Source organism: Natrix helvetica (genome assembly GCF_964273705.1).
Source record: "Natrix helvetica genome assembly, chromosome: 13".
Taxonomy (NCBI): Eukaryota; Metazoa; Chordata; class Lepidosauria; order Squamata; family Natricidae; genus Natrix; species Natrix helvetica.
This window is the reverse complement of record NC_138557.1, coordinates 351,414-371,107: the sequence shown is the minus strand read 5'-3', so window position 1 is coordinate 371,107 and position 19,694 is coordinate 351,414. Positions and strand designations below refer to the sequence as shown.

At 53.4% G+C, this 19,694-nt stretch overlaps 1 protein-coding gene across 2 annotated transcripts; it reads right to left on the bottom strand.

Annotated features, from left to right (window-relative positions):
- Positions 1 to 8,711: 8,711 nt before the first annotated feature.
- On the bottom strand, positions 8,712 to 19,659 carry PARN (poly(A)-specific ribonuclease). Of its 2 annotated transcripts, none has more exons than XM_081965582.1 (24): positions 19,533 to 19,659; positions 19,383 to 19,460; positions 19,217 to 19,296; positions 18,981 to 19,048; positions 18,816 to 18,897; positions 18,287 to 18,347; positions 17,798 to 17,963; positions 17,065 to 17,130; positions 16,920 to 16,958; positions 16,538 to 16,580; positions 16,054 to 16,138; positions 15,858 to 15,910; positions 15,632 to 15,709; positions 15,126 to 15,169; positions 14,764 to 14,806; positions 13,874 to 13,949; positions 13,370 to 13,480; positions 13,220 to 13,289; positions 12,792 to 12,847; positions 12,342 to 12,428; positions 11,903 to 11,977; positions 10,622 to 10,814; positions 9,608 to 9,801; positions 8,712 to 9,207 (listed from the first exon to the last, which is right to left on the bottom strand). In XM_081965582.1, exons 1-24 carry the CDS (start codon positions 19,549 to 19,551, stop codon positions 9,155 to 9,157), a joined length of 1,920 nt encoding a protein of 639 aa, XP_081821708.1. In that variant the 5' UTR covers positions 19,552 to 19,659; the 3' UTR covers positions 8,712 to 9,154. The 2 variants fall into 2 exon arrangements, with proteins under 2 accessions (XP_081821708.1, XP_081821709.1); XM_081965583.1 differs by having other exon boundaries at positions 16,054 to 16,135.
- Between the last annotated feature and the right edge of the window lie 35 nt (positions 19,660 to 19,694).

The following is a 19,694-nucleotide window of genomic DNA, read 5'->3' as shown; positions in this document are numbered from 1 at the left end:
ACCTGCTGTCCCAGTTCCAGCACATGTTGGGTTCGCAAGGCTTCTGCTGGATCTCGGAGACGACCTGGGGGGTCCCCCTGGCCGGGGCAGTCCTAGTGCTGCTCTGGCTGGGCTTTGAAATCTGGACCTCCTCCTGCCTGGCCAGGTGGCAAGCCCAGCTCCGGCAGCCCCTCGCAACGGAGAGCCCTGCAGCGCAGCCCAGCTCTCTTCCCTTGGTAAATGGAGATGGCTTTGTGTATTGCATTCTCTGACGTAGCCCCGGGCAGTTTGAACACACACACACAGACACAGACACACACACCAGCCCAGGGCTTGGCTGAGCAAAAGCAACCCTACTTTTCTCCAAGGCTGCTTTTCTGTGGGAGCTTCGCCCGGCCTGAACCCAGCACTGAAGGCCACCCTGCAGTGGCACATGGAGACCCTGGGTTTGCAAAGGGTCCCGAGAACTAAAGAGAAAGCAGGGAGATCAGCCAACCGCAACTACAAACTCTCACTTGCGTGGGTGAGCTTTGGAGGGGAGGACACGAGGGTTCAGCGGAGCGGAGAATGTGGGACCAGCCTTGCAGGGTCAAAGCGGACCCTCACCATATCCAGCTTCCTGGCTGCAATTGCTGGCAAGAGGCCAAACAGGGTAGACTGCCTCTGAACATGGAGGGGTCATCGTTTCAGTGGTACAGAATGCCCTTCAAATATTGGGTGATATTAAAACGGGTGACGCTGAGCCACGTTGCCCTTAATTTTCTGTGGATCTACTGTATGTGAGACTGGCTGTATTTCAGGGAGAGGTTTATCCAGGGGCAGGACACTGGGCCTAGATGCGCCCTAGTTGACCCAAAGCATCCTGGTTTTTCTGAAATGATGGCCTGTCCCATACAAGGACAAGTCAGCATGGTTCACAATAAAACCACATCATTTGATAACAAATCCAAGCCATATAAACCATCTCCATTCAGAAGGCCTGTTACATGGGGGCAAGGACACTGGAAGGAAACACCAACCTCCCCCACCCCTTTGCCCAGAGGCAGCCGCGCAGGTCAAGATGGCCCCAAAGAGACAATTGTAGGGGGACCTCCAGAGCGTAGGCGCCAACTCAGCCAAGCCCTCCCCAGAGCCACCAGAGGGCACCCGATGGGCAGAAGCAACCTGGGCATCTGGTGCCATGCTAAAGGCAGCTGGACAGAAGCCCAGGAGCCTCAGAGGGTCCTCCCCCCTCATGCTGAAGCAGGAGAGATGCCAATGGCACCCCAAAACGGAAGGGGCCAACTTACACCTTTTAACTTGGCTGTGATCTTCATCTCCTGCCTTTGGGAAGCCAGAATGCACTTTCAGCATGAGAAAATGTGAAACCCAGTAACGTTTTCCCCCCATTGCAGCCTGAAGCGGAGTCTGAAGAAGAGAAAGACCTTCCAGCCACGCAAGCAAAAGGTACGTTTATTCCAGCTTCATCTTTCTCTGCAGAAGAGCTGGGCCCCAGTGGCATGACCTCCAAGTTCACCAGGGAGGGTGGCTGTTTGTGCTGTGAGAGAGAGCTGGTGGCACACGGGACTTGCCCCCCCTCCACTTCCCCTATGAGGCTCCACTCAGAACCTGCCCTGGTCTTTCCCAGCTTCAGCAGAGCTCCCCGTTTGGCTGACCCAGCAGGCCTTTTGCCAGATCTCCAACTCAGGTTTAAGACTTTCCAAAGCCAGCACCGATTCTCTTCTTTCTCCACCGTTCAAAGAGGATTGCCTGGCAGGTTTTTCTTTTCAATAACAAGATAGCCAAGGCAGCTTGATGGGTGTTTTAAAAATACTTTCCATGTGGATTAAAAATAAATTCCAAATATATCCTTTTTTTCGGTTATAGACTCTGGCTGCATTTGTGGGAGGCAACGGACACCTGATTTTGAAAGGTAGGTGAAATCTGTCTTTGTAGGAGGTTCTCTGCAAAGGCGCTTTCTGCCCTCTTAGTCATGGCATTGTGGGGGCCACTCAGAGCTGGCTGGGCCTGGGCTCCCCGTGTTGCTGGGGAAGGCTCAGTGGGGCTGGCCAGGCAGGTTCACCTGTCTGGGCATCACAAACTGCCACAAGAGTTCTTCAGACAAGTTAAGGTCCGAAGAATTGTCTAAGGAAATGCAGTGGGGTCATCTGGAAATGGAAACACTTTTTTATCGTCTAGCAGTGTAGGAAAATTCTGCTTTTTTCTTTATTTCTACAGTTATGAGCTGCCTTGTCAGGTGCCCCGGCATCCTTACGAGCCATACCAAACCCCACGAAGCGTGTGTGAAGATGAGAGCGTATACCAAAAGCACCTCCCCTGTCCACCTCCTTTATTAAGGAGCACCGTGATTCTGCCAAAGTCATCATCGTCCTCCTCCTCCTCCCTCCCCTCCGGCTCCTCCTCCTGCTGGCCACTCCTGAAACACCTGAACCTGTGCTGCCGTGTGGCTACAGATGCTTCCTGGACAATACACAGTTCCTCGGATACTTCCGAAGCCAGCAGTTCCGATTCTTCTTCCTCGGAATCGGATGCCCTTCGTTTTCTAAAGAAAAGGAAACAACGCCGGCCATCGTTTCTCCCTTTATTCCCAGAAAGAATTCCTGAAATAAAAGGCACACAGTTGCTTCCGGAGAGTCATCCTGAAATTAAGGGAGTCCCACAGACATCTTTTGCACAAATAAACTTTGTCCAGAGCTCCACTTTTGAAAAGGAGGACCAGGTCATTCTGGTGGAGAAATCTCTCGAAATCCGCATGGGACCCCTGCCAGTCCCCCCAGTCCCTGGCTCCCTTCCCAGGTTGAGGATTGAGGATAAAGAGGAAGTGGGAGAGAAACCTTCTCCTCTCCCCTTGCTGGATCAAGTGGCCATCCGGTGTCTTGACTTCAGGGTGAAGGAGCAGAAAGAGGAACTTGCTAAAACAACAGAGAAATCCTCCCCGAAACCTTCCTGTGAAAAAGAGGAAGAAGAGCCCCCCCCGTCAAACGTCACTGCAGAGCCTGCTGGCGCCTTGCCCCCCGGCCCAGAGGAAGTCCCCACTGTGCTAAAAGGAATGGATGACAAGAGCAGAAACTTCCTGGAATTTCACATCAAGAAGAAAATGGTTCAGAGACGGTGTGGAGTTCCCACTGTGGTCGTCAACTCTGTGAACCTGTTTCAACCTGTGGGGAAAAAATCCTTCCGTGGGGATCTTAAAAAAACTGTTTTACTAATCCCGAGCGACGCTGAAGCTCCAGCGCAGCCTCCCCTCCTCCCCAGAAACGCCCTGGCTGTCTACATGAAACCCTTTCAGGAGCCTCCAAGAGCCAAAGGCTACTACGTTTTTCACAAAGCAAACCCGGAAGAAATCAGGAAAGGGGGCTTCCCTGCTCCCGAGGAGAAGCTGGGCCTTAAACCGAGAGATGCCCAGAGAAGCCAAACAAATGACGTTCTTTTCTCAGTGGAGCCCGAAAAACTCCGGAAGCTGCTTTTCCATTTAACGGTGAAAATGGTGGAAATTCAGAAGGGAGCCTTCCCTGAAATGGTTGAGCACTCCCTCTGCACCTTCAGCATCCTTTCTGTAAAGCCTCTGCCGAAGCTGATCCGTTTTGGCAACAAAATCTCAAGGCCCAAACATCTTGCGCTGACCTTCGTGGCCAAAGAGGCACTTTGCATCATCGACTTCAATATCAGCCACAAATTCATGGTCTTCACCTGGGGAATCCCGGCGCCACATTCAAAACCCACGGAAAAGGCCACCCCGGGCCTCTCAAAGGCCACCCAGTACCCCAGCAGCCCCGAGAAGGGAGTTCCTCAGAAGTCCCCCGTTCCCATCCTGGTCCTGAAGACTCCTCGGAAGGGGGCCTTGACCCCCGGGGAGCCTGAGTCAAAGCCAATTCTCCTGATCCCAAAGACCCAGGCCCCCCATAGGGCTCCCCTGGCTCCTACAGAAGAACCTCAGGAGGTGCGGTTCACAGACCTCTTTAAGCAGAGTTGTTTGGCTCCCAGTGCCCCCTCCAAAAAGGCCAAAGGACCCCCTCCCCGGCCACTAGCCACGCCGCTTAGAGATGTCCCCACCCAGGAAGCAGGGGCACCAGGTGAAGGGATCCAGCCTAAGAAAGTGGCTCTTGCCATGCCATGTCCTAAGAGCCAGGGAGCAGCTGGGAAAGGCAGTCCCAGCACCAAGCAAGAAGCACCGGAGGGCAAAATCAGGACTCCGAAAGCTGCAACCTTACAGGAGGAGCTACAAGGCCCCCCAGCTGCCCTTAAGGAAGGAGAGAAGACAGATGGCAAAGAGGCAGGAAGCAAGAACGATGGGGACCAGCAAGGAGAGCAGGAAGGTTCGCTACCTTACAGGCCTCTCCCGCCAGCCTTCAAGAAGGAAGCAGGGGCAGGAAGCCAAAGGGAGGCAGCTGAACCGGCAGAGCCTCCCAGGGCCCTCCCTGCGCCGTCCCCCGGGAGGAGGGGAGAGCTGGAAGGGACAATGCGCTACATGGCCAGCAGAGCAGGGACTGGGAGCAAAAGAGGGGAGCATCAGCAGGCGGAGCTGGCAGGAGCCATGCATTACCGGGGCCTCCCTGCACCGTCTCCCGAGAGGGGGCCAAGCCAAAGAGACGGGGACGAAGGGAAAGAGCTGGAAGGGACGATCCGTTACGGGGCTCCCTCAGAGATCCCCAAGAAAGGAGCCACGGCAGGAGGCCAAAGAGAGGCGGACCGACCGGCAGAGCTGCAAGGGAGCCTGCGCTACGCCACCATCGGAACCGGGAGTGGAAGCCAAAGAGACGGGGCCGACCAGGCGGAGCTGGAAGGGACGCTGCATTACCGGCCTCTCGCTCCGTCCGCGGAGAAGGGAGCGAGGGAGGAGCTCCGACCGGCACAGCTGGAAGGGACGATGCGTTGCTCGGCTCTCCCGCAGCCGGCAGCCGAGGCAGAGGGAGCGGCAGCCGAAGGAGCCGGGAGCGCGCAGAGATTCCCCGAAGGCGAAAGCCGAGGCCAGGCAGACGGAGGAGGAGCGACGGGCCTGAAGGAAGGCCAGACCCCGTCCCGGAAGGCCAGGGAAAGAGCGCCACGCGGCGAGGCCCTCTCCTTCTCCGTGGGGCTGCAGGCGGCGGGCAGCCAGCGGGATGCGCCCCCCACGCGGGCCAGCCTCTTCCTGCGGCTGCACCTGACCCGAGGAAAGCTCCACCTCCACCTGCAGAAGCGGCTGGAGGCGGCGCTGCGCCCACGGCAGAGGGCCGGCCTGAGCCTCCGAGTGGAGACGGGCGCGGGGGAGCGCCGGGGGTCGCCGCCTGCCCGGCCCTTCTGCTACGCCTGCCCGCCCCAGGAGCCCCGCGGGGCCGCCGGGAAGACGGTGTGCTGGGCGCTGCCGCAGCGCATCCTGGACATGAACGGCGGCCGGGTGCCGCAGGTGGCCCACCACGAGCGCCGGTCCGGGGAGCCCCGGCGAGGCGGCCCGCGGCGACCGGCCAGACGGCGGCGGGGCGCTGGGCAGGGCCGCCCGGGGGAGGCCCCGCGGGGCATCATTAAACCGTCTGCTTGACAACCGAGTCCGGAGGTGTCTTCCGGGGGTGCGGCGGCGGCCTGGCCTCCTCGGCGGAATTGGGCCCCGGGAATTTTCGCCGGGCGAGGCCGCTTCCCGGCCAGCCCCGAGCGACCGGCGAAGGCGGCACTGCGCGGTCGACTCCAGGGCAACGGGGCGGGGACGCATGCGCACGAAGATCCTCTCACTCTCTTCGTGCGTTTGCGCGGCGTGGCATCGCGACGTCCGGGCTGCCCTTACTTCAGAGCCCTCTTCGAGGCGGAGCGTCTGACGCAGGCGGGGCGGGGCTTCGCGCGCAGTACTCGGGAGCGCCGCCAGCCTAGATAGGAGCTAAGCGCCCCGTTCAACGCAGGCGCGGTGGCCAAGTGGTAAGGCGTCGGTCTCGTAAACCGAAGATCACGGGTTCGAACCCCGTCCGTGCCTCGAGAGTTCCAGCTACCCCTTGGCTTTCCCTGGAGGGGGCGACAGTAAAAATGGGAGGGGCTCATTTTTAGGGCGGTCCGGCGGTGGTCGCAGTTCCCACGTGCAGACGGACACGGAGCTTTCCTCGAAAGGGAACTTATTTCTTGCGCAACCTCAAGGAGGACACCAGAGCCTTCCGTTCTGCCCACGCGTGTCAGGGGGCGCTCACGTCCTCTTCTTGGGGAGATCGCCCCCCCCGCGCTTCCAGCCATCGAGAGATCGGTGCACGCCCCACGCAGGAAAGCGTATCTGCAGCCCACAGACACCCCCGTCTGTGGATCCAGGCTGCCGTGTCGCTGCCCCGCGACCTCCCTTTCCAAGCGGCTAGTCCTCAAAGGGCTGTCCTGCCGGGGGCGCGAGAACTCTTGCGGGCGCCGCCGGACGGGGGGAGTTTCCCGGAGCCGCCCGGCCAACCTCCCCGCGGCCACACCCTGGCTAGGCACTGGCTGCCCCGCGGCCGAGGAGCGCCGTTCGAGCGAAACAGCAGGGTCCAGCGTCGCTGCCCGCCAGAGCCCCCTCCCGCCAGCCCCCTCCCCCGAGGGAGCCGCCGCCTAGCTGCTCCTTGTGGCCGGGAGTTCCGCGGGCAGGCGATGGTCACTGGCTGGGCGAAGAGGTAGGAAACCCGGGGAGGCGCGGATGGTCCTGGAGCTGCTGGGACAGCGAGGCATCGCAGCCCGGACGCGCCCCACCCCCTCCCAGGCTGGGAATTCTGGTAGTTGCAGTCCAAAGGCCCGAGGGGCTTCCTTACCTCCCCCCACCCCCTCCTTGCCCAGCCTTGAGCTCTGCTACTCGGGACGCTTGGCTTGGTTCCCTTGAAGCCCCGATTCAACCCCTTCGTTGCCCCGGCAGAAGGAGGGGAAAAGACCGGGAGAGGCAAGGCTCGCCGGCTGCGGGTCAGCGCCAGGCGGGAGGAGCCGGTGTGCTCTCAGCTGGATAGAACCGGGGCTGACAGCCGTCCGGGCTGCCTCGGGTGGGAGGGAGCCCGCTTTTCCCTTCGGGCACGGGGCGGCTCTGGGACTCTTGCAGGAGGGATTCCCCGTGGGAGGCTGGGAATCCAGATTCGGGCTTTTGGGAGCGAGATGAGCTTGCCTGGTACCCAACTGGCCCACAAAGTACCGCTTCTGGCCTCACATTCTGCTCTGGGGCGCTGATGGGAGGCCAGCACAGGACAACGGGGGTGGGGGGCTTCATCTGGAGGGTAGGTGGGCCAGGGATCCCGAAAGAAAACCTCCTAGGTGGGCAGCCCAGAGTAGGGGCTGAAGGGAGTGGGGGAGGGGCAGCCCAGCCCCTCTGCTCTCATCAGGCTTCTGTGCAGATGTGTGTATGGTGGGGGGCTCAACGTCTCAGGGTCCCAGCCAAAGTGGAGACTGTCTTAGGGAAACGGAGGGTGGGGGTGGCAAGACCAGCAAGCTGGCCTTTGTGAGTTGCAGAAGGGACTGAGCCGCCCCCCCCCCCCCCGCCAGGTGCTGGAGATCCGTATTCTCCTGAGTCCCTCTTGAATGGGGATCAGAAGGGGCATGAGCAGCATGCCATGGGGGCTGGGGGGCTCCTGCATGCATCATCTGCACAGGGCTGACCCCTCCCTTAGGCGGTACTGGAAAGTCAGCTGGCAGGGGGGAGGAAGCAGGCCCTACATTCAGGGCTCCTTCCACGGGTTGCTCTTTACGCAGAGAAAATGAGGGGCTTTGGGGGCAGCTGTGTTTTTCCATGCTACCACAATGCCCCTAAAAACCCTTATTGTTCTTGCTGTATCTCAAAGCTGGGGCTAAGGACCATGTGGACGTTTCGGGGCAGCTGCTGAACCAGGGAAACCTCCTCCCTAAGGACAAGGCAGACTTCAGACTTTGACAACTTCTTGACTCTTCGGCCCCCCACCCCAATTCTTTGCTAAACGGGGCTGCCGAAAAGCAAATATTCCCATCCTTTGTCTGAGGCGTCGTTTGTGGACTCCCTGCACCCCTAAGGCCACCAGGGACTCCGCTAGAATAATCTCACAATTAACACCAACTCCTGTCTGTCCAACACAGTTTATCTAGGCTGAAAAGGAAACCTGTCAAGCGATTCCTGGGAAAAGCAGCTCCAGAAGAGCCGCCGGAAGAGGCAGGGAAAAGGAAGGAACGGCTCCCAGTTTTCCTTCTGCCAGCAGCAGCAGAAAGTGGAAAGTAGGAACTCGGGGGAGGAGCTGCAGGCAGTTTCTCATGGGGAGACTACCTTTCCCCAAGGAAAATGGCCTCCCTTGGCTGTGCCAGCTGCATTTCCGCCGTCGGGCTTTTTCTCCTATGCCCCCTCCCCCCCCTTTCAGGATCAGCCTTCCACAGGAGGAGCCCCATCGGTGGGGCGGCCTTTGCTGCAGCCGGGTCAGCTGCTTATCAGGCAAAGAGCCACTCCAGGCGAGGAGGATTTATGTGGCCGCAAGAGAAAGAGCCCAGCTGTAGAAACATAAGCACAGTTAGATTCCTAAGAAAAAGATTCTTTAATTTTTTCACTGTATGGAAATAACATTTTTCATTCCACGATACAAAAATGTTAAATATCAAACCAAGTTTATGAAATCTACCAAAGCGGATTGATTTTTCAAACTAATAAAAGCCGGTGAAGCTGCTGGTTTATCTTTGCCTCTTTAAATACAGAATGCTAGTCATAGATGAAGGGGGCCTGAGAAGCTTCTCTCCCCTCCAGGTACATAAGCCAGTTCTCAAACTGAATATGAAGAGTGAGACCTATTTCTTAAACAGACAGTTTCTTTTTAATTGGGTGGGGTGGGGGTGGGGAGACTAAGATGCACTTTTATGACTGCAGAAGATGGCAGGGAAGGAAGTGATTGAAAGCGCCAGGTGCCCAACTGGCCACTAATGTGCCTGAATGTCTGCAGGGGATGGAGGGGACCAGCAGAGCAAGCTGCACACAGACTCTGCCACGGTACATATGAATGGATGGTCCAGCCCCACAGTTTGGCCTTTTGATCTAATACGCACGACAGCAAAAGGCCTTCACATAATCAAGGAAACGGACATGTACATGCATGCACACACATAAAAACAGTGACTGTGATTGTTTCGTAGAGATTAAAAAACAAAACCGCCTCCTGCCTCCCCTCTGTGCCCCAGCCTCCTCTCTTCCTTCTGGCTGGCTTGGGAGGACACGGCCGCCACCGGTTCCTTGGAAGGGAAGCTCTCTTTCATTGGTGCTTCTTGGCAGCTACCAGGTGTCCGGCACATCAAAGAGCCTGGTGGGAGGGGCCTTGAGCCCCCCTAGAGAAGCACAACACAACCACACAACTGAACAAACACAAAACCCAACCTGCTCAGGCCAAAGTCTATCCATGCTGGCTGGATGATTCCCAGGTCAGCAACCATCTTGCCCCTCACTCCCCCTGCACAGCTCCCTTGGGTACTCGGAGGATGGGGCTGAATAGGAGCAGCCTCAGCAGCTCCATTTGGTGTGCTCTGAGTACCCCAATGCTGGGCAAAATAAAGACAACTGGGGTGCAGCCATCTCCTCTGCCACGTTCTTTCATCAGTTGTTCAAAGTTGTCAGATAACGTAGAAAACCAGAAACTGGTGGTTTCCCCTTACTCCAGGCCTGCCGGTCAACAAACGGGCCGAGGACGCCCACAGCTGTCAGATCAAGCACCCTACGCAGACCACCTACCATCCAGCGTTTGCTCCCTTTTGCCCTTTTTGAGCTTCTTGGCTTGCTTCTTCTCTTCTCCGGGGGGCTCCTGGAAGGGGCCTGGGGTGGCCAGGTCCACCTCTTGCACTGAGACCTCCTCCAGGTCATCTGTGATGCTCTCCTCTTGGATGGGGCTCATGCTTCTCTTCCCCACAGAGTTGGGGGTTGAAAAACTGGGATAGTGGAAGAAGCCCGAAAGGGAGATATTTTAGTCCTCCAAAGGCCTGTGGGGTCTTTCCCAGAAGTGTTCCCAGGGAGCATCCTGAAGCAAGGAGGAGGGATACTATCCTGCCCTGCCCTGCCCTGCCCTCCTCTCTAAGGCCGTCTCCAGCTGTTTTCCGAAGGACCAACCTGTTCTCCTGCCATCCTGATTACTAGCCGGCACAATCCTGGTTTGTGTCACAAAACAGCTGCCTAACCTGGCTCTTCTTCAAGCCGGACTGGCCACTGCACTGGCCCCAGTCATCCAAGCTGATGTTTGTGTCCCCTTGGAAGGGGCAGGTCTGCCATCAGCACTTACTTTTTGCCTAAGCCCCAACTGCAGCCATCTTTCTTATGCCAGTTCAATATAGTAATGCTTCAAATTTCTATCTGGCCCTTAAAATGTTATCCTGGTGGAGCAGCACACCTGAGAACTGCTTCTTCACCTGTATTTTCAAACTCTTCGGCTGTTAGCAGGACAGGACTGGCCCTATTGGATCCCTCATGGGGCAACTGAGCTACCATCTGGCATCCAGGTGAGCAGATTCCTCTGTCCTCTCAAATTCGGAATGGAAGAAGGGAGGCTGGCACCTGGCTTTTGGCTCACTCCTTTGCCCAGGTTGAACTCTCCCCAGGAGGCAACTGGGCTTCGTGCTTTCCCAGCCAGGGCGAACTCTCTTCTGCTGAACTGGCTGTGCTGGTTCCCGGCTGCGGGAGTTAGCGAACCGAGTCATTCTCCTGCCCCTGAAACCCGCCTGGTGCAGAACTGGCCGGAGCCCCAACGTGCCTCACCTGCAAACGCTATAATAGCGGCTTTGGAGAGTGAAGGGGCTGGCCTGTGTCTTTAAGCGCTTGACTTCCATCTCCTTCCAACTGTCTTCTGCCCATTTCCTCTTCGCCTGCCTTCTCTCCTCCTGCTTCTTTTCAATATATTCTGCATAAGTCTGAATCCGGTAACTTTCAGCATACTTGCTGGTGTTAACAGCTGTGGAAACAGTTCAGTACAAAATCACTCCGAAGGGAATCCTCTCCAGGGCAGCTTCCAATTTTCCCGGCCCAAAGAGCTGAAGGGAGGGACACCCCTCCGCTTCCTCTTCCGGGGAGGGGGCGGGGGAGCCCTTTGGAGGGGGGGGAGGGGCTCAGGCTACATCCAGGGAAGCCTAACCAGGATGATGGTGAAGGAAGCCAATATCCTGTTCCTAGAAAAAGCACCAGAAAGCTCAAGAGGGGCGGGGACTCAGGTACAAATTGTTGGGGGGGGGGCTGTGAAACTCTCTCGCCCAACGTAAGAGGCATCTCTCGTGTATCTTTTAATTGTCCCCAGCCTTCAGGGCAGAGAGGTAGATTCAAGAAAGAAGGTCGGCTAGACATGAGCAGGGCCCAAGTCAAGGGTCTCCCTCCCCACCCACCCGTTGCTTCAAGAGTGAGCCTGGCTTGTTAGGAAACAGCACAGCAGGCAAAGCTCCTCAAACCGTCCATTTTTTCTTTCCTCTCCTGTGCCGGAACCATGCAGGAGCAGAAGAGGTGCAGGCTTATGGAAGGGATTCTCTGGCCTCAGTGCTTGCTTGTACTCCTGGCTGCCCCACAACCTGCGATCTTCCATCTGCTAGGTAGTCTCCAGGTGAGTCCGCAAAACTGGTCCCCCTCAGCTGCCCCCCAAGGCTGCCCAGCGGCTCTGCAGGCCCTCAGGCACAACCTTCTGCTCCGGCCTGCCTGAAAAACCACCTCCGTCCCTTGACCCCACTTCTGCAAGAGTCACCTGGAGGCATCTGTCAGGCTGTGAGCCATGATTTCACTTCTCTCAGAGAAGACGCTCTGCAGGACTTTCCCTTTTCCAAGACCAAAAGGCAGAGCAGCCTGAGTCCCATGCCTTTCCTCTCCTGGCCTTTGGCCACTCCCACCCGGTAGACCACCAGAAAGAGAAAAGTTAACGGACTCCATGGCTCCAGAAGACAAATAGCGGAGAAAGGGCTAAAGACGTAGGGAAGTTCTTTAAACATTCAGACCATTAGCAGATGCTTAGTAAAAATAACCAGCCACGAAGCCTACTTTTCAAGGTTCTATGGTACTCACCAATCTGTACCTGTTCAGGCTGACTCAGGGATACAAATGCTGATGTATTGTCAATCCAACACACGTGAATGTTTCCTAAAATTGGAAGGGGAATGTAAACTCTATTCTGATCAGATCTGTCCAAGCATAGTGAAGATGACACCATGTGGAGAGGGGCAGCTCTCATCCTGGAGGGAGAAGGCTGATGCCCCTGAAGCAGGGAGGGCCAGAGGGAAGAGCGACAGCCCCCTCCACAGGGACGTGTCTAGGGAGGGGCGGAGGCCTTGCGGAGCTGTCCTGCCTGAAAGGGGCCCACAAACCCCACTCCCATTTGCTCCCTAGCCACCAATGCAAGGACCCTTTGCTTTTAGCTTTTCATTTTGGCCAACCCTCCAGAAGCCCTGCTGCCAAATTCAGCTGCTCTTTTGTAAGGATTTGTCCCTGGAATGGGTCTACTTACCAAAAGCACTAAAGAGCTGGTAAAGGTCGCTTGTCTTCCACTCTTTGGGAAAGGTAACATAAAGGACGTGATCACGTTTTGGCTGCACTACAAAACCAAAAGAACCTGATATGAGCTTCAGGAGTGATTTTTATTTTTGCTGCATTCACCCCTGACACACTCAGGAGCCAAAGTCAAGTAGCCAAGATCCATGCTAGATTTCCCCCACTGGGCTACCACACAGAAACACCCCTCTGGGGAAGGCAGACTTAAATCCAGAGGCAGACCTGGATGGGCTCATGCGTAGTTTACCCAACCTTTCCTCCTTGCCAACCTTCAGTGGATTCCTCCTTTTTCTGCAACTCAATCCCCACTAAAGAGGAAAATGTTTCTCACAGGCTGCTGCAGAACCAAAAAGGTGTGAAGCATCCCACTATTTTGACGCTCTTAAAGATGGGGGGAAACACTTACAATCTGGTCCTTCCAAATTGAGATATGGAATGTCCATCACCCTCATCAGAAATAATCTGAAGCAAAAGTTAGAGAGTCACTTGGATGTTATACTAGACTCTTATAAATCAGCACAAAGGAAAAGGAAAAGATTTCTTTGTCTCCGCTTATCTAGTTAGCTTCATAAAAAGCTAGCAAAAGAGCCCCTCTAAACTACCAGGCAAGATCAAGGAGCTGCTAGCCTCTCGGAAGCTGGGCCCTGGTGGTCTCAGTTGAGGGCAGCAGCTTGCACTAAATGGGGGGGGGGGGGGGAGGAAAACCTTTCTAGCAAACAGGTTGGTGCTGCTCTAAATGCCAAAGCTTTAAACTACAACACAAACCTCACTGAAAAAGTCACAGCAGAATTTCAGAAAACAGCAGGATGCTTTTCAAGGATGCTTGTTACTCACTTGTTGAAAAAAGGCTCTATCAGCTTTGAACTGGCAGAAACAGGATTTGCGGGAGGGCTGAGAAATGAACCTAATGAGTAAAGGATATGACAAAAATCACCACGATGAGCCGAGTGGAGGCCGCGGCGCAATGGGAGAAGGTTAGGGTACCTAAGAAGTTTGCCATGGAGATGAAGCAGAGGCCCGTGATGTAGGCATCATAACCAGCTTCATGAAGCTGCTCTGAAGCCGTGTTGTAGCTGGGAAACCCCTTGGCGCTTTCTGAGGAAGGAAAGGATGCTTTTACTCAAAGTCACCTGGATGGGAGGAGGAACACTTTAGTCCAGACAGGGGTGCAGACTGCTTGAGGTGCCCAGTTTCCTCCCAGAGACTGTTTTGCTGACCCCACCCAGCAGACTCAAGAATGTCTTTATTCTGCCTCTGATGACAAAGTAGCACTAATTTCAGCCTTTTTCATCCAGCTACGGGTTCAATAGTGCTACTAGTTTTGTGTGTTTCTGAAGGCCAAATCTAAATTCCCCACCAAAATTATATAGAAATGCTAGCTAGAGAGAATCCAATAAATTTCTCTCCACCAAAGCGAAAGCTCATTTTTAAATGCTCACTTGCCACATCTACTAAAAGCCAGATTTCAGCTGCTCTTTGTTGCCTTACCAACTCTTGGAGGGCTGAAGGGCGTTTCCTTCAAACGCTTTTCCAACTCTGCCAGGGATGTGTTCTTAATGATTTCCTGAGAAGAGAAGAGAGCATGAGGCATCTCTGATGCAAGCTGATGTCAGCGCTCTCTCTCTCTCTCTCTCTAACACACACACACAAACACACACAGTACATGGATGTTTCCCAAAACCTTGGGACTCCTTGGAAAGACCACAGTGGTTGCAAAGTCTTTTTAGAAGTCAAAACAGAGTTTGAGAGTTTTAAAACCAGCACCATCTCAGAAGTTTTACATTGTGTTACAGTCTACTAATTCAGTTTGGGCCATGATTATCAATACCAACTGATAGCAAGAAAGCAAGATGATGATGATGAAATCTCTTCTAATGTTTTCACCAATGTCTTAAACTTTTGGAATTAACCAAAATATACATCCACTTGTGAGCCCCATGTAAAACACTTCCAAGGCAAGCTCACCAGTATTATTCTTGCCTTACTCGAATTAGCAAAGACAACTAAAGGCCTCTGATGGCCAGAAGCACTGCTCCAACTGAGCAACAGGTAGGACTGGCCATGTCAGGGGTACCAAGAACTCCTGCTAAATGCAGAAAGTGACACTCAGGACCTTCCAGGGCACTCCCCACCCCCAACAGCCAGGCATTTAGGTGATTAGCTTTAGGTTAGCTTTCGTTTGTGCTTAGCGGTTTTGCCTTCTGGCAAGCAGCCATAGCTCCTGAGGACAGGATTCTGTGGCCTGGAAAAGGCAGTTCACTGGGTGCAAAAATGGCAAAGTATTATCTTTGTTGCAAAACAGTCTTATTTCACTTCATTAACTTTGCTAATAATGATACTACTTTAACAGGTGCTATCAAGAAATGCAAATGTCCTACCTTGAATGGCTGAGTGCTGGCCATCAATTTAGTGTCCAATAGCCTGTAAAACAGATTTTCGAGTTATACATTCTGGAAAACATATCACGGGTGGCAGGCCTGAAATAAGATGGTTACAATGAAGAATCAGCAGGGCCCTAAGTTTGAATGTTCCATAAGAGGAGGATTATAGCGATATTTTAAGTAAGATAACAGCTGCTTGTAGGCATCCATGGCTCTTAGCCTTGATGGCAGAGGGACTCTCTCTGCTGGAGGGAGTGGGGGGGGGGGCGCTCCTTGGATAGTTGGAGGGCCACTGAGAAAACAGACTACTGAACCGAGCCAGCTTATGTTCTTACATAATAGCAAACAGAAGCATTCACCTTGGAAAGACACATGTTGCTAGTTCTTTGAACTCACTGAAATCCTGAAATTTAAAAGGAATCAGATTGTTGAGACCAAAAGAGACGATGTAAACTGCATCAATGCACAATTAATTTATTTGAGGAAAACAAAGGCTGCAATGCCAAAGAAAAGGTTGGATATTACATTTAAGAGAACTCTAATTAGAAAGTTTTGGAAGTTAAGAAAGCTAGCAAGCTTCCAGGGAAAAGCAGAGGGAATGTCGCAGAGGGAAGCAGTCCTCCTTTAACTATCAACTACTGGGAGGAGCACATTGGGAGCTGTTGACATCCCAGACCAATCTAGTGGGGCCCTTGGGAGGTGGAGCATCATCCTCACTAGACCCAGGATGGGTGCTGGTGCCCACCTCCCACCCAGGACGACCAGTCCAGGTGTGTCCCAGACAGGTGAGTAGGGAGGAGGTGACTTTCCTGCAAAGGGCATGTTGAGGAAAAGCAGATCTCAGTGCAAGGAAGAATCCACCAACCTCGGGGAGGGAGCAGTAGAACTGATGGATGGTGTGCATGATGTCCAACAACATGTTGTGTCCGACCACGAGCTTGCCCTGTAGAGAGGAAACCCAGCCCAATGCTCAGGCAGAGGCAGAGCATGTTCTCCCCTCTTGCTACGCTGGGTTTGAGAATGTTCCTGGCTAACGTCAGCTGCCGATGGCATGCATACTTTTCCTAACAATTTCAAGGCAACAAACATACCGAATTTGCAAGGGCGTGAATAACTCGGGAAAACCCCACCGCATCCTTCAGCTCTTCCTGCAAGTGAGAAGCCCAGGGTGAGTCCTTTGCCTGGTTCAGCCCAGCATTCCTGCGAATCAGCCTCTCCCACTGGAGCTGAGAGGCTTCCACAAGCCCAGCCGGGCAGTCCCTGCCCCAGCAGAGGCATCGGAGGCACCTGCCTGCTCTCTCGCTTGCTTCTCCTGCTCTCTTCTCTTGCGCTCCTCTTCGTCCACTTTGCTGATGATCATGTATCGCTCCTTCTAAGAGCCACAAAGGTTAATGCGGGCACAAGCAAGCAAGAGCACAATGACCGAGCGCTCCTACACAGCTACATGCGTCAAATTCCTGGGTGGGGGAGGAGGGAGAATCAATCTGACTTTCTCACATGGTTTTCCCCAGCTGGGAATTCTGCAAGTTCCCACCCCAGCATATCTGAGGGGCAGCAGGCTAGGAAGAGCAACTTTAAAATATTGTTCCTCAGCTCCAAGGTTCAGAAGTAGTAGGCAAATACATGAGCCATCCCACTCTTTTGTAAGGGCTTGGCCCCTGATCAGGCCACCAAAGGAGCAGCTGCCATCTGCCCACCAAAACTCTCCTAGTGATGCCTGGAAAATCCCAGTCCTACCAAGGTGTAAAATGGAAAATGCAGAACAAGTCACCTTTTCTGTTTCCACAGTTTCAACATGGATGCCTTTTGGAAACCTATGGTGAAATTGAAAAAAAGAAGAAGAAGAATTAACAATAATCCTCCCTAGGTTTGCAGAAAAGAAAATAATCAATAAAACGCCACATTTGGCAATAACTTCAGAAACAAAAATATCAGTGTAAACTCCATGCTTGGTGAAGAAAGGGAAAAAATGCCCCAAGGGAAAGCAGACTCAACAGCCTGGTTCTTTGGCCCTGGCCAGCAGCTTTGCATCAACTCCACCCAGGAGACAGGGAGCTCGCCCTCTAAGGAATGCAGCACTCCCAGCTGTGGCTCCCCAGATGCAGAGAAGGCTGCTTCAGCTACTTCTCCTTGAAGCAACCAGCACTACTCACTTCCAGCTCAGCGTCTGGTAGATTAGTTTCCTCTGAAATCTACAGAGAGGTAGAGAAAGAGATCAAGGTTGCCACCTCCCCTCCTCGTTGCTGCCCGGCCAACCTCATCTACTCAATGCTCTGCCCAAGACCCGGAGGAACAAACCCTGTGCAAGGCTCCAGCTGCACGGTGGTGTTTCCTTCATTTTGCAGGAGATCTTCTATCTTTTCTCTGAAAAGGGGGAGAGAAGCAGAAGGTGTCTTCTTTCTGGCTGGCCTCTTCCCACAATGGGGAGTGCTGTCTGCAACCAGCAGAGTGCCAGCCCAAGCGAGGCAGAACCACCGTCCCGCTGCTAGTGCACAATGGCTCGTGTTCTCCAAAATGGGAGAGCTGGCAGGTTTTACTATTAATGGATCCACACTGTGTACATTATCGCAAATCACTATTTAAGTCAGTATTTTCAGAAATTCAAAGTAAATGGGGTGAGTGGGTAAAACAATGAGGAAGGAACCAACGTAATTGAATCCCCACAAATGCAGCATCAGCAAAAACAAAAAAAAAAACCCAATGGATTCTAGGCAGGCAGATGCAGATGGACGGGCCTCTTGTGGCGAAGGCCCTGAACCTAGTTAAAACCCCCACATCCTGATCATGCGGAAAGCCAGGCCTCTGTAGCTGAAAGTGCTCCAGAGTAATGTACTCAGGTGATCAGCCTCCATTAGCCTCCTTTACTGCATGAGAAAAGCTGAAAATCTCCAACCTGTCAGACAGCAACAGGAGGAGGATCCTCTTCCTGTCAAAACTTTGTCTGGCCCAGGAAATAATTGAAAATCTAAATGCAACAATTACCAGTGGGGTTCTGAGTTCTTCTCCAAGCAGAGACTGTATATTCACTTACACAACTTTCTCGATGAACTTCTTCTGATCCTCAGGAACCGCTGATGGAGGCTTGGCAGCACCAGGTGACATATATGCCAAGCCCCCCAGCCCATTGGCTTGAGAGCGCTTCTCATCATATTGCTCCCGTAACTGTCTTTCTTCTTCTTGATTTAAGTAAGGGATACCTTAGAAAAACGAGGGGGAGATGGGGATGAGTGGGTGGGTGGACTCAGATGAAGTTCTGTTTTAAAACTGCTCCAATTTAAACATCTGGGCATCTAGTCATCCTTTCCTATCCTGGTTTCCTCCAGATGCATTGTAGTAGCACTTTTAACTCTCTTGGTAGGAGAGAATTCTCAGTGATGGGAATTAAACTTTAACCACAAACAATTACAGAAACAGGACTTTCTTTCTTCATGATCAGATTACACAATATTGGAAAGAAAGAGGTTGAAGCTACAGCTATAGAAATGCAAAGTTACTTTTAAAATATTTACAAAATGCTTACCGTTTCGAAAAACTTTATTAAAATCAAATCCCTGGTTTGCTAAAAAATCTATACTTGAGCTCTGAAAAAAACAACAGGAAAACAGTTTATAGATGATTCTACAAATTATTTCAATCTAATGAAATTAATTTTCATTACTAAAATGCCAATTCATGGTGGACTATATATATTTTATTCATTTGACAAAGCAATACAATTACAATCTCCCAGTTACAATTCAAACTGCTGGCCTTGACCCAAGGAAGCTTCCAGGCAATTTACCTTCCTTTTCTCCAACATCAGGCTAGAAGTACTGATAGTACAAAGAAAAAAATACTTTACTCTGCAGCCACTTCACGTTTATGAAACTTTGACAAAATCCTTCTGACTTTAACAAAAAACTTCGTTTTAATAATTTATATTCAACCTTCCTAACGATAAATAAAACATGCAATTCTCGCAGCAGTGCATTTGTGTAAGATTGGTAGTGGAAGATTTTGCTTTGGATTCTCTATTATTTTGGAATCAGAGGGGGAAAATACATATATACCTGACAGACAAACTTGACATCTGGTGATGTTCTGTTCAAAGGTTTGGGGAAAATATAGAAGTTAAATGATTTTATAATATACCTAAAAGAAAACACAGATGAAAATCAGCTTACAAGTTATGCACGCCAGCACACTTAATTTTAAAAACCACCAAAAGGACATACTTAGATTCTGTGTGATCGTACTTAAAAGTGCATAGGCCAAACTGGAACAGCAAGAAATCCATGGAATGCTGGGTGGGGGAAAAAAAACCCACAGAAATTCTAAGCAACCGGTGATTGATTCAGAGAAACTGGGGTTTGGGGGAGGGGAGGCACGGCGGCCAGAGGTTTTACAGCGGGGGCAGTGGAGGGGCTCGAGCGAGGCTGCCCCGGCCCCGGCCCAGAGCCCGCCGGCTCACCTTCCGCAGCTTCTGGTACCGCTCCTCGGGCGTGTCGAAGCCGTTGGTCAGCGCGCTCACTGACGGCCCGTCGCTGATGCCTGCAAGCAGAGCAAGTCCTGAGGCCTCGGCCGGGGCGAGGGGGCTCGTGGGCCGAGAGGGGGGGGGAGGGGCTCGGCCGCGATACCTGAAAACTCCCCGTCGATGGCCAGGAAATCGGCGTCCTCCACGGCCGCGTAGACGGTGCCCAGCGCGCTCTTGAAATCTGCGGACAGAGCGAGGGTCAGAACGAGGGCCGCCCCCCCCCCGCCCCCCCCCGCCCCCGCCCGCCACTCACTGCCCCGGGTGATCTCCATCCCGCCTGGCGCCGGCTCGCCCCCCACAAGGCCGCGCCAGCACTTCCGGAAACAAACGCTGCGACCCGGCGCGCAGGCGCGTCTGGGGCACGTGACCGGAGAGCGTCGCGTTCCGCGCATGCTCAGGAGGGCCCGCGAAGCCG

What these genes read in the sequence shown, in the direction of transcription:
- PARN (XM_081965582.1), bottom strand. An exon ending in ATGTCAAGTTTGTCTGTCAG is followed by an intron (nt 18,348 to 18,815) that starts GTATATATGTAT and finishes TGTTTTTTTCAG; the next exon opens with AGCTCAAGTATAGATTTTTT. An exon ending in TCTACTGCTCCCTCCCCGAG is followed by an intron (nt 15,170 to 15,631) that starts GTTGGTGGATTC and finishes TTTAAATTTCAG; the next exon opens with GATTTCAGTGAGTTCAAAGA.